This window comes from Notolepis coatsorum (assembly GCF_963971535.1).
Source record: "Notolepis coatsorum genome assembly, chromosome: 6".
In the NCBI taxonomy this organism is placed as follows: Eukaryota; Metazoa; Chordata; class Actinopteri; order Aulopiformes; family Paralepididae; genus Notolepis; species Notolepis coatsorum.
Window position 1 is genome coordinate 97145133 of NC_140170.1, and position 13158 is coordinate 97158290.

The following is a 13158-nucleotide window of genomic DNA, read 5'->3' on the forward strand; positions in this document are numbered from 1 at the left end:
ATGGATGACCGGAATGGGTGTCTTCAAGACATGGCACTGTTTGCACATGTGTCTTGTGACATTCTTATTGAATGAATGAATGAATGAATGAATGAAAACTTTATTTAACAGATTGCAGAATGGGTACAATACAGTACGGCTCAATACACACAATTGTTAAGGGGATGCAGAGAAAGACTTTCGTCTTGTTTACATCAGGGTCCCCCATTTTCAATTCATATTTCAATTCTATGTGTGTGAACTGTTATTCCTCTGGCCTTAAGTTCACTCTGCACTGTATTCTATCTGCTGTACTTGGCAACAGGACAGCATGTGGTAGTAGGTTAGTTAATTGAGCCATTGCCAGTGGCAGCCATCATATACCCCCGAGCAGTGACATCTGCACGCCAGATGCCTGTGCCCTGCTGTACAACGTGTGATGAAATTGTACCGCTGCCTCTGATCCTAATACACATACAACATAATTTCATGTTTGTGCAATTTGTGGATACGTTGTTCATATGCATAGTCAGCTGTTCATAAGTTAAACGTGTTCACATTGGCTCTTGGATCCATTTGGCTGAGAGAGGTTTGACTTTACATGTTCACAGTGAATCGATTTTCTTTTTCCACATAGATAGTTATCTATTTATGAAATGTGACCATATTAGTAGTGGCCATCGATTTTTATTTTTTTTTGGCCTGTGACATTCTGGCAACAGCCTATGCATCTTGAAATTAAAACAATGTATCTATTTCATGGCAGGGCCAAACTTCTTGGACTGTCTCATTCAGCGTTGGAATGGGATATGTCAAACGTCTTGGAAGTATATCACCTAAATTACGCGAGAGAGGTAAACTTACATGTTAACAGGAATATTAACATAATAAATCATCACACTATTTGGTGCTGAAACCAATTAGTCACGCCTACAAATTTAAGTTGTTCCCTTTATTTCGCCACTCCCCCTTTCCCACTCTGAATGGAACATCCTGAAGTGCTCCTCTGGCAACTGCGCGCAACTGACTGACAACAGTGCAGGGGGTACTGATCTCGCACCGCCAGCCGGACATATCGCCACACTTCGGCTAGAGACAGAGAGCGACGGCTAACTTAGTTGATAACTTGGTAACTACGGAGGTTGTTGACGGATTCTTTGTTATTGTTAATTTATTACGCAAAAACTCTATGTTCTTGGTCTCCTTTCACAACAACAAAAAACGTGGCTTAAACTTTTCAGACTACTTTTTGGGAATGCTTCCCTACTCTGCCAGTAAAGGTACGTTTCTCTCTCTCTCTCTCTCTCTCTCTCTCTCTCTCTCTCTCTCTCTCTCTCTCTCTCTCTCTCTCTCTCTCTCTCTCTCTCTCTCTCTCTCTCTCTCTCTCTCAATGCAGAAACGTTGCTTTGTTATCTCACTCGATAAAAAAAAAATCATATTTAAAAAAGATGTCAGTTGACTCAGTTCATGTTTAATTAATTCCCTCACAGACCCCATCGTCTTGACATTCATCTCCAACCTATGCGCTCATTTCGGACAGACAAGTTTGTGGTCCTGTGTCGTTCAAAGCCTAGATAGAGTGCCACTTGACACAGGTCCAGGTGTTCAAGTTCCATAGGTTACCTAAGAAATGTACACAACCATTTTACCTCATTAGATAAGCTGTAGATCACATTTAGTCATTTATATTAAGACCTTTATTGCCTTTACATTAATAAGTAATAAATTATTAGCTATAATTTATTATGAGGCAATATTAACAAATTAACTAAATGTGAACCTGCCCTTTGAATTGTACCAGGAGAGCAGAGAGTGACAACCCTTCCTGGGCATTCAGACCAGAAGACATGCTGTATAGGACTCAGCCTGATTGGAAAGCACTGCTGCTGGTTGCACTGTTGTGGCGCTGCCACTGTGCCTTGGGCCTGAAGCCCACGAGATGGCCACTGTATTCCCAAAAGCCTCTGCTCCTGGCCTGGAATGCCCCGACTGAGGACTGTGGCCCGCGTCACCGCATTGTGTTTCAGTTGGAGCAGTTCCAGATTGTGGCCTCGCCCAACGAGGGCTTTGTCAAACAGAACCTCACCATCTTCTACAAGGACCGCTTGGGGCTGTACCCCTACTATGAGCAACACGGCGCCGCCTTCACCCCGGTGAATGGCGGGCTGCCGCAGGTGGCCAGTCTAACGCAGCATCTGGAGAAGATGCCGGAAGGCGTGAAGAAGTACATACGGGAACCGCTGGCCAAGGGCCTGGCCGTTATCGACTGGGAAGAGTGGCGCCCGCTCTGGATACGTAACTGGGGCACCAAGGACCTGTACCGCAATCAGTCCCGCCAAATGGTGTGGCAGAAGAACCTGACCTGGCCCCCGGAGCGCGTGGGGAAAGTGGCCCAGCAGGAGTTCGAGATGTCGGCCCGGAAGTTCATGCTGGAGACCCTGAGGTACGCCAAGAGCCTGAGGCCCAACCAGCTGTGGGGGTTCTATCTGTTCCCGGACTGCTACAACCACGACTACAGGCGCACCCTGGAGAACTACACGGGCCGCTGCCCGGACGTGGAGGTGGCCCGCAACGACAAGCTGAAGTGGCTGTGGACGGAGAGCACAGCGCTCTTCCCTTCCGTCTACATGGGCACGGTGCTGCGCTCCTCGCCCTCGGGACGCCAGTTTGTCCGGAACCGCGTCAAGGAAGGGATGCGCCTGGCGTCGTCGGGCGAGGGGCTGCTGGCACGTCCTGTCTTTGTTTACACCCAGCCCACTTACGCCAACTCCCAGAACATGGAGCTACTGACGGAGGTGAGGGAGCCGCTCACTCAATAGTGCACATGCACACGCACACACACATGCGCACACACGCACTTCCTTCCACCATCCATTATGTGACTCCTTGTCCTGGACCTTCTAGTTTCTGTATTTACCACTGTAGGGAAACTGTCAAGTGAAGAATTTGTTCCAAACTAGATTTCAGATGTTTTTTTTTCTCTCTCTCGCATCCTGATAATGTCAGACTTGAATTAGGCCTATACTAACAATCCTCTCCCAATTTCTATTCCTGTGAGAATCACAGGATATGGAACCTTTTCTCTGAATCCTGTGTGTGTGTGTCTTAAATCTCAACCACATTCCCCCCCCACTCCCTCGGCCTCTCCCAACACATGCTGATGAAGGCATGGAGCTAGCTCCGGCTGTCTACTTTCTTTCCCTTATCTGTAACCACAGTCTTTTCCTGTTCTATTCGCAGTCACCCCAATACTACTCTTTAGTTAGCACGGGGGCAGGATGGGTGTTGGTCAAGTTACAGGAATCGTCAACACCCTATAGATAATTTCCTTGTGGCGGTATCAAAAGATAAGAGCTGGTAACTTAACACAGCCCATGTCCCGCTCACTGTTTGTTTACCCCCCCTCCGCCATACAGGATGCTCAGTGACTCTGGAAAGCGGACGTGCACCATGTTTTACATGTGTACAGTAAGTTCTTTTTATAATGTGTCGTGTCATCTCTTTACAGACGGACCTAGTCTCCACCATTGGGGAGAGTGTGGCTTTGGGGGCAGCAGGTATTATCCTGTGGGGAGACGCGACGTATGCGAGCAGCAAAGTAAGCATTCACATACTGTACTATACCTAATGATTAGGGGTGCACAATATTGATTTTTTGACCCCGATATCGATAACTTTCTGCTCCTCAAGGTCGATACCGATAACCGATATATATATATATTTATTGTATTATTTTTGACCTGTAGTTTTGACCTAACCAGATTTATCATGACATGAGCGTTACTACTATGAACAAAACAAAGCCAAGAGAACAGTTTTGACTCTTCAAATAAAGTGACTATATTTATTTTTCCAAATAAATATAATTTGAGTCAATCACAAAATTCACAATCCGTCAATGTCATTAACAATGTGTTTCCCTGAACAATGAGTGAACTAAAAACCAACAGGTATTGTGCTTTTTCAGTAGGGATGGGTACCGTTCACATTTGAACCGATACGGTACCGGTACCTGTGAATCGATACCGGTACCCAACAGTACCTTTTTTCGTTACTTTAGTCTCTAGAAATGTAATCTACCTACCTCAGTCGTTTTCGGCTTGCCATTGCCCCTACTGCTTTGTTGTTGAATCAAGTCAAATCCTAAGTAAGCATATATTGTGCATGTGAACGTTGACATGAAAAGAAAAAAAGTGTTAAAAAAAAGTGTAAAAACAACAAAAAAAGATTTTGTAAAAAATTATCGGAGCTATCACTACTTTTATTGGGATGACGTCATAATTGCTGATATCGGCCCGATAATTATCGACCCGATAATTATCGTGCATCCCTACTGATAGCTATATTCTCCATAGACTGCTTTTGTGGGATGGTTAACACTTTCTCCGCCAATAACGTCATACAACGGGTTTCAAGTTCATGCGAATTCTGCCAGATCACGGCGTATGACGTTATTCTGATCATATTTCATATTTTCGCCATGGTATTCATATTTCACTCACGGAGCCTTGTGGGATGCTGTGGGACTCGGCACAACTCTGCAACGCTTCAATACTGCCACCTGGTGGATGATTGGCGAGTTGCCAAACCGGAAGTGGACGGTTGGGTCTCGGTGCGTCTCCGAAATCCGTCCCGCCACTTGCTTATCGTTGCGGGACTCAAGACACACGGCCATGTGTAGCGATCGCTGCCATAACTCAATAATCGACATGATTTGGGCGTGTATTAGTATTATACAAACCGGAAATGGATCGCCTCGATCCCCATCACATAACTGGGATCTGTTTGCTCCAGTATCATTGCCCAACGGTAAGAGGAGGCTGCCATGAGTTTCAGCGTTTTTGTTTATTATTATCGATGTAAAGTAAACTGCTCTGATCTATATATCACCCATACTACATAAATCATTTAACGACGATCACGGAATTATAAACGACCCCCCCCCCCCCCTCCGTTCACCCGCGCATGATCAGTCATAACGTTTAGGACCATGTACAGTTGAAATTTTTAATATAGCGTGTATCGGCAACAAATGGCATTTGATCATGTATATATGCATTTATGCCTATATCTCACGTTCTAGGATTTACTGCAGAAAACGATAAAAACATATTTATAAAGACAGTATTTTTGTATGAATGTGTGAATGAAAAAGTAAAACGTTCCTACATCCTGAACGATAGATAATCGATGTTGAATGGGCCATAGTAATGTCAATTTAGCAATACAATTAAAAAAGTTATAGCCCTGCAAAGAAGGTAAACATCTCCATAGGCTTAGACTGGTGGCAGTGATCAAACATTGATGGATATATGTGTGGCAGAGAAAGTGTTAAAATGGCCATGTTGAGAGAGAGAGAGAGAGGGAGAGAGAACACGTAACACACACACTCACTCACTCCCTCTCTACCTCTCTATCTTTCTCTCTCTCTGGTGCATGCTGTCCAGAAGAGGTAATACAACAACTATCCAACCTGATGACAATGGTTTCAGATTGCTTGATTATGATTATGAAAATGGGGTTATGGGGGTGGGATATAATAGAGGATGCTGATTATGTAAAAGTTGGAATTACTGCAAACAAATGATCTTGTTCGAACTTGATTTTAGTAACATTAATACACATTTCTGTGTATAATTATTGCATCGCAACAGATTGTTGTTCGTGTCAGTTGTTCGTGAGACTTTGCTAGTAGCAGATGTTTGATGTGCAGCAGTATTCGCCTCAACATGACCCAAAGGGAACTGAGAATGCGACACATTACCATTACAAATATGCAACTTGTTATGAATAGCCTAGCTACCTGGTAACGTCACATTAGCTAGCTTGACGTTAATCTGGGTCAAAATTGTATTAAATAAGTAACGTTATCCACACCTTTCTTTCTTCTGTGGGTGATGTGCCACTGGATCCGGCTGAGCTCCTTCATACTCTTGTCCTGATCAAATGTGTCACAGTCATAGCATCCATTTCAATGTCCAATTCAAAGGAATCTGCAGGTGATGAACGCTAATAATCACTATTTCAAACGGGCGCACTTGGTCATCTCTCTTGGCCGGTCATGTTGGGCAAAGTTAACACTCCATTGGCTACAGGACAGGTCTTGAAAGGGTCTTCTTGCATCACCAAAACCACCCAAATCTTGCCCATAGAGTCATGATTGTGCACAAAGAATAGTCCGGCCTCCACCAGACCTAGGTGTTCAGCAGTCTGATGGAGGTTGGCACGAAGCTACCTAAGCCCCTTTTGTTCAATGATGAAGCTCTGTATCGACGGCCTGAGGGCATTCGTTTGTAATGGGTGTGAAGGGTGTGTGTGTTATCTTCAACTATTTGGGAGGCCTTTTTGTCCGTTTCTTGTGGATGCTGCTGAGTGGCTCCTGGTCCTTCCCAATTATCTTGCCGCTGATCTTAACGACCCTGTCGAGAGGTTTCCGGTTGATGGCACGCATCGCTCCAAACCATGATGTGTTGTTAAAGGACATTATCGATTCCACAAAGGAGTTGTAGAAAGCCTGCAGGATTGATGGTCGGACCTTCCTGAGGAAGAACAGTCGCACTACCAATCTCCTCTAGGCTGCCACTACACTATGTAATCAATCAGTCCCAACTCAAATGTTTGTTGGTCACAGACGTATAGATGATTCTTCTTGTGATGCGTGTTTGTACAGTAGTTGTTTGTGGCAAATCTAGCAAACTACAGGGGTGATGAGCCTAATATTTTTTGCTGATATTTTTTCTCTCTCTTGAGGACAATAGGGGACCTATCATTTCTACCAATAGCATTGCAAGTTACCATAAATGTTATTACCTCAGGGCGAAGGGTAGAAATGATACATCATCATCATTAGGTGGCTTCTTCGTTCCGAAGGTTGCCTATCACTCTCCAACCCATTCTGTCCCCACTTCTTCTCTCCAACTCCGTGACTCCGCCTCTCACTCCACTCCAATCACAGACGTCGTCTACCCAGCCTCTTCTTGGTCTTCCACTTCCTCTCTTTCCATCCACCTTCCCCATCACCACCTTCTTGAACATCTCCCCGCTGGATCCTCTCAGAACATGCCCGCACAACTCCATCTTTCTCTTTTTCAACCTCTCCAGCAGCTGTCCTCCTTGCATATCCGCTCTTCTCAGTACCTCCTCATTCTTGATCTTATCCTTCCATGTTATCTTCAGCATCTTCCTCAGTGTCCACATTTCAAAAGAGTCTATCATCCTCTTTGCCTCTTCATTCAGCGTCCATGCTTCTGCTCCGTATGAAAAGACTGACATAACATACGTTTCCAAAATCCTGGTCTTCGTTTTCCAACTTATGTTTCTTCTCAATAATTCTTTATGGTTCCAGAATGCGCCCTTTGCAATTCCGGTTCTTCTCTTAATGTCCATGTTAGCTCTTCCACCTTCACTGATCCAGCTTCCAAGGTACATGTACTCCTTCACTTGTTCAAGTTTTTCTCCATCCACCTGTATTTTACAAACAGTTCCTGGTGTTTTTTCAATGATCATTACTTTAGTTTTCTTTGTGTTTAGCGACATTCCATAGTTTTTGCATTCGACATTCAGCTTATTCATCATGTCCTGTAGATCTTCTTGACAGTTACAGACTATAGCAGTGTCATCCGCGTATCTTATATTGGTGATGTTCTCTTCGCCAAGTTTTACTCCTTTCCCTCCTCTCAGACCTTTTTTCATCAGTGATTCACTGTACATATTAAAGAGTACAGGGGACAAGATGCATCCTTGTCTTACACCCTTCTCCACCGGGAAGTCTCTTGATTTCTCCTTTCCTATTCTAACATTAGCCTTCTGCCTCCAGTATAAGTTGGCAATTATTCTTCGGTCAGAAACTGGTATTTTGAATTCTTCCATTGTTCTCATCAATGTTGTATGTTCAACTCTGTCGAAGGCCTTCGTGAAATCGATGAAGCAAATATACAGCTTCTTCTGTTGGTCTATCGATTTTTCACCAATGATTCTGAGTTGGCAGATTGCATCTCTTGTTCCTTTTCCTTTGCAAAAACCCATTTGGCTATCCGAGAGCTGATGTTCAATTATGGGTTCTATTCTGTTCTTGATGATTTTCAGGAGTACTTTTGATGCATGAGATATCAAACTGATACACAGGTAGGAATTTGTGCTAACGTATACATTTACCCATATCATTCCTACTGGTATGTGATGCCCAGTCGTAAATTCATCAGTTGGAATACAGAGGTTGTACAGAGAAAGAATGTATAGTTCCATAATATGAATATTATACTGTAATAATTGCATTTGCCATGGCAAGAAACAAGCATTCTCATTAAGCTAGTATTACAAGAAAAACAATATATCGTCCAAAATGCTGAATACGGTATATCACCACATGAAGTTTAGGCCGTTGTCACCCATTTAACCTCATATGACTTGGCCTGCCATTGTTGTTAGTCAAAGAGGTTTCAAACCAATTGAATTGGACGGCACAGTGGTGTAGAGGTTAAGGTCCTAGGTTCGATTCCCGCTTGGGGACCAGGTTGCCGCGTTGCCAGGTACCCAGGTGCGGTATCTCCCGGGCCTTTCTGTGTGGAGTTTGCATGTTCTCCCCGTGCTCGCAAGGGTTTCCCCTCCCAATAAGATAAACCCAATGGAAAAACATGCAGAACAGATCGCTAACGCTGTCATGTCCTTGACGAAGACGGACAGAAGCACTTGGATTGGTCCCTGAGCGCGGCCTATGCCGCAGCCCAGGTCTGCTCTCAGCTGCCCTTGGGGGGAGGGACGATGGGATGAGAAACTTTTCCCAGATACATTTCATCTGCGGCTCAGTGCGTGTGTGTGTTCCTGTGGGTCGCCCATCTCGCATGTGTGTGTGTGTTAATCTGCATGACAATTAAAGACGTCTTCTTAATTGTTTGGCAACACCGTATTCCCCTTTAGTGGACACTTTATAGTTCTAATGCGTGTGTATGTTACATGTGTCATTCATCCTAGCAAAGACTACAGCTTCCTCTCCAAGGTTGAATTCTGTAGTACTGACCCAGTTTGGAACCCGGGCGTCCTGTGCTTGTTGATTGCGCTAAATCAAAAGCAAACACTCGATTTAGCCGAAGGGTCGCATTCAGAGGGAGCGAGTTTAACCGACTTCCCGACTCTGCTACACATACATATATATGGGTTATTAAACATGAAATTGATGGCAACGTGGATACAAAAAGAAGTGGATATACCCACTCTTGTATACCTGTGTGGGTGGTGCCATGACACTAATACAATAAAGGAAAAAATGTATCCGCCTGATCTGCAACATCAATCCTGGAAAAAAAACAGCATTATATACAATACAGAAGAAACAGTTTATCATGCTGGGTACACATGATAAACTGTTTCAGTGGCTTCGGGGGTAGAGCCGCAACGACCAGAACCTGCAGGTTCCTCCTGAGCAATGTCGGAAGGATCCGCCCCTTCCTGACAAAAGAAGCCACCCAACTCCTTGTCCAATCAACAGTCATGTCTCGCCTTGACTACTGCAATGCGCTGCTCGCTGGTCTACCGACCACCACCATCCACCAAGCCTATTAAACTCATTCAGAATGCAGCCACCCGTCTGATCTCCAACCTACCAAAGTCAGCCCATGTTACCCCACTTCTTAGGGACCTGCTCTGGCTCCCCATCGCCACACAAATTCACTTTGAGGTCCTCGACCTGGCATATCGCGCAGCGAAGGGAACGGCTCCCGCCTACCTCCGGTCAATGGTCTCTAACTACACACCCTCAAGACCCCTCCGCTCTGCAACCTCTAGGGTCATCAAAGAAAAACCGCCTATTCTCTGTCTTTGCTCCACAATGGTGGAACGAACTTCCCACCACAGTTAGGACAGCCGAAACCCGATCAATCTTTTGCGTCGACTAAAAACACACTTCTTCAATCAATATCTGAAATTAATAAAAACCTAACCAACTATCATGCACTCTTCCTACTATACTAATATGTCTTTACTACTATGCACTCAACACTGCAGCACCCAAGTTTCAGCACTGTTTGATAGAACATTGTTACTCCGTTGTAAGAGTTGTACCCTTCCTCCTGACTTGTCGTACAGAACTTGTAAGTCGCTTTGGATAAAAGCGTTAGCTAAATGACTAAATGTAATGTAAATGTAGAGCAGTCGTCTGGTTCAATTCCTGCTCCTCCCGGGCAGCGTGTTGAAGTGTCCTTGAGCAAGACCTGATGAGCAGGTTGGCACCTTGCATGGTTGCCTCTGCCGTCGGTGTGTGAATGTGTGAGTGAATGGGTCAAATGTGAGGATCAAATTGTAAAGCGCTTTTGATAAAAGCGCAATATGAATGCACCATTTACCTACTGTATAGTAGGCCTACTTATATAGGACAGAAATAGGATTCACTTATTGTTAAAGGAACACGCCAACATTATGGGAAATTAACTCACCGTTTTCTCTAGAGTGGCCCTGGTGGGAATCAAGTCCCTAACCCGGCTGTGTTAGTGTCATGCTTGAGCCGCTGAGTTACACATGATGAACATGTAAATAACACTTGGTCCTCGGGTGAGTATGAGGAATATTTACTTTGGGATTTCTCTCCCTCCCAGGACAACTGCCTCAGCCTGAATAACTACCTACAGGGCACGCTGGGTAGATACCTACTCAACGTCTCCACGGCGGTGGAGCTGTGCAGCCAGACGTTGTGCGGCTCTCGGGGCCGCTGTCTCCGCCAGCACCCGGACACAGACGCGTACCTGCACCTCAACCCGCTCAGCCACAGCATAGTCAGTCGGGGCGGGAAGCTGGCAGTCACCGGTCGGCTCGGGGAGGCAGAGAAGGAGGGCTTTCACAGGGAGTTCCAGTGTCAGTGTTACAGCGGCTACCAGGGGGCAGACTGCACTCAGAGAGACCAACTTCAGCAGCGAGGGACAGCGGCTCAAACTGTGGCGTCAGCAGTGCATTGTGGGTTAGCGCTGCTCCTCTCTCTGCTGCTAAGTTCCCATATATAGACGGCATGCAAATGTTTGATTTTGTACATAATAGATCTGTAAAGATTTGGGGTGGGAGGGTTATTGTTTGTTCTTTGCTGTAAAGGTTGGTGAGTCTATGGACTACGCCAAGTGAAATGCTACGAGGAAGGGAAAAAAACACTGTGGAAAATGAATTATGGTTGTTTATGTTTTCTTTAAAAATTTTATATATATACAATGGAGGGCTTGCTGGAAATCTTAGTTTACATTTTGCTCTCTGTTTTCCTCTTCCTCCAACTATCATTCACTCTCACTGTGTTTCTCAGTGTCATATTCCCATCATTAGCAGAAAGAAAAAACATGTTTTGTTTTGTGCAAATGTGTTGTCGGTGTAGATTGCGCATATGACTTGTGAGTTGAATTATATCGGTAACTGTGGAAATGAAATTGATGCACTTGATCCTGGGAATAGCACAATATAGTTCTAGCCTGACCTCGTCATTGTGGCCTCTGATGTTTTTTTAGAGGTTAGTTCAGCATTAGTATTTATTTGAATGTACTTTAAGTGTTTATATATATATATTGTTGTTTTTATGTCCAAGTCATGACTACTACGCTCTTCAGAAAATGTTCAAACACCTAACAGAATTGTTCCATCCATTTATGTTTAAAACAGCTCTCCTATTTCAAAAGCACTTTCACTGTAAATGCACAAGTTGTGACAATCTCATTCGTTTTTTAGGCTGTAAATTACAAATAGCTGACACTTTTGTGTTTTGCTTTTAACTTTAGTTTTTATGTTTTGTGTTTTACATCTCTCTCTCTCTGAGATGTGTTTGCTTAATCATACCTTTTGTTAAAAGTAAATAAATGTTATTTGTCAGGCTATTTGTGTCAAATCTGTGATTGAGCTTTTGAACCTTGTGGTATTTACTGTACATGGGTGTGTACTATACACAGACCTTTTGAGTGTGAGTGAGTGTTGAATTTAAGGTGTCAGGCGAAGAAAGGACCTGAAACCTAATGAATCATCGATGAATTAACCATTATGTGTGCCTGCTCATAGGCGGGCTATTGTGTTGCTGTTTGTACAACATTTCTTCTCAAGCAGATTGTTTCACTTAGGGGAAAAAAGGCCACTGAGGGGAAGCAAAGTCATGTGGGAGGGACAGATGTTGCATGCTGCAGGCCATACCCCCTCCCCTCATAATTGTAGGGTGCTGTTAAGCCAAGAAGTTATTTTCTGCACCCTTTTAAGTCTTACAAACGTACATTTAAATGTCAAGGAGGCAGAGTCATTATGGCTTTCTAGATAGCATTTGGATTAGGACGGAGTGTGGGCTTGACTCAAGCTATATTATGGATACACTTTCCAGGGCAATTATCGAGAATGAACAACAGACTAGTTTCCATCCCCGGGACAATTGGGGTCCGTTTTTACCTTTTTCTTTCTAAATAAATATAAAACCATTTAATTATTGTTATTCGTTAATGTGGCGGCCATATTAAAAAAGCGCAGTTGTGACATTGTTACGAATAGCATGTATGCCTATCTTTAAGTCCGGACTGTACTGTCTGTACCTCAAAAGTACCCGCCTCGTATTCATGTCATTGGTTAGAAATCCTACAGCCTAGGGTTATTATTGGAAAATTACATTGGTATTATATGTTTGTCAATGCAGCACCTCACCGCATGTTGGTGTGTTGCAGTTGCTGTGGATGGTTTTTATACCCCCCCACAGGCCACATCTGTCGTCTTCCCGATTGGCCTACTCGGGAAGACGAGCGTACTGCGTCCCAAACTCCGCATGCGCAGATTGCCCACGGAGTCTAGGTTCATCAATATGCGCATGCGTAGTTCGGGAGTAGGTGTGGAAATGCGACTATAGCTCGGCCGAGAAAGTGCCGATCGATTTGGGATTGGTCTCTGTGTTCAGGAGACTCAACATGCTATACAAGTATATTGGATCATGTCTCCAGCACCTCCACAGGCGTATCTGCAACCACTTAATTAATGTCAAGGCTCTCATCCACATTCATTCATTTTCGGAAGTGCAGTGTGTTTCAATAGATTACTTTCTATTGTTGACCGTCACTCGTTGACAAAGCTGCAAAAAAATATATAGCCCATTATAATTATTTGACTGTGACTCGTCATAACTTGAACCCAAAAAGTTGTTTATGAAATACATCCTTAAGAGGCGGTCCTTCTGGGTGCTGTGATTTAGAC

The 13158-nt window shown here is 44.1% G+C and overlaps 1 protein-coding gene across 1 annotated transcript; it reads left to right on the plus strand.

The window, feature by feature from the left end:
- The first annotated feature begins 1012 nt into the window (after positions 1-1012).
- On the plus strand, positions 1013-11816 carry hyal2a (hyaluronidase 2a). Its single transcript, XM_084316358.1, has 4 exons — positions 1013-1259; positions 1781-2774; positions 3488-3577; positions 10566-11816. The coding sequence occupies exons 2-4, from the start codon at positions 1827-1829 to the stop codon at positions 10965-10967; spliced, it is 1440 nt and encodes a 479-aa protein (XP_084172484.1). The 5' UTR covers positions 1013-1259; positions 1781-1826; the 3' UTR covers positions 10968-11816.
- The last annotated feature ends 1342 nt before the right edge of the window (positions 11817-13158 follow it).

Excerpts from the sequence above, each read along its gene's own strand:
- hyal2a (XM_084316358.1), top strand. The coding sequence starts at position 1,827 with ATGCTGTATAGGACTCAGCCTGATTGGAAAGCACTGCTGCTGGTTGCA. Across the intron at positions 2,775-3,487 it reads ACATGGAGCTACTGACGGAG|ACGGACCTAGTCTCCACCAT; the intron begins GTGAGGGAGCCG and ends ATCTCTTTACAG. Across the intron at positions 3,578-10,565 it reads CGACGTATGCGAGCAGCAAA|GACAACTGCCTCAGCCTGAA; the intron begins GTAAGCATTCAC and ends TCTCCCTCCCAG.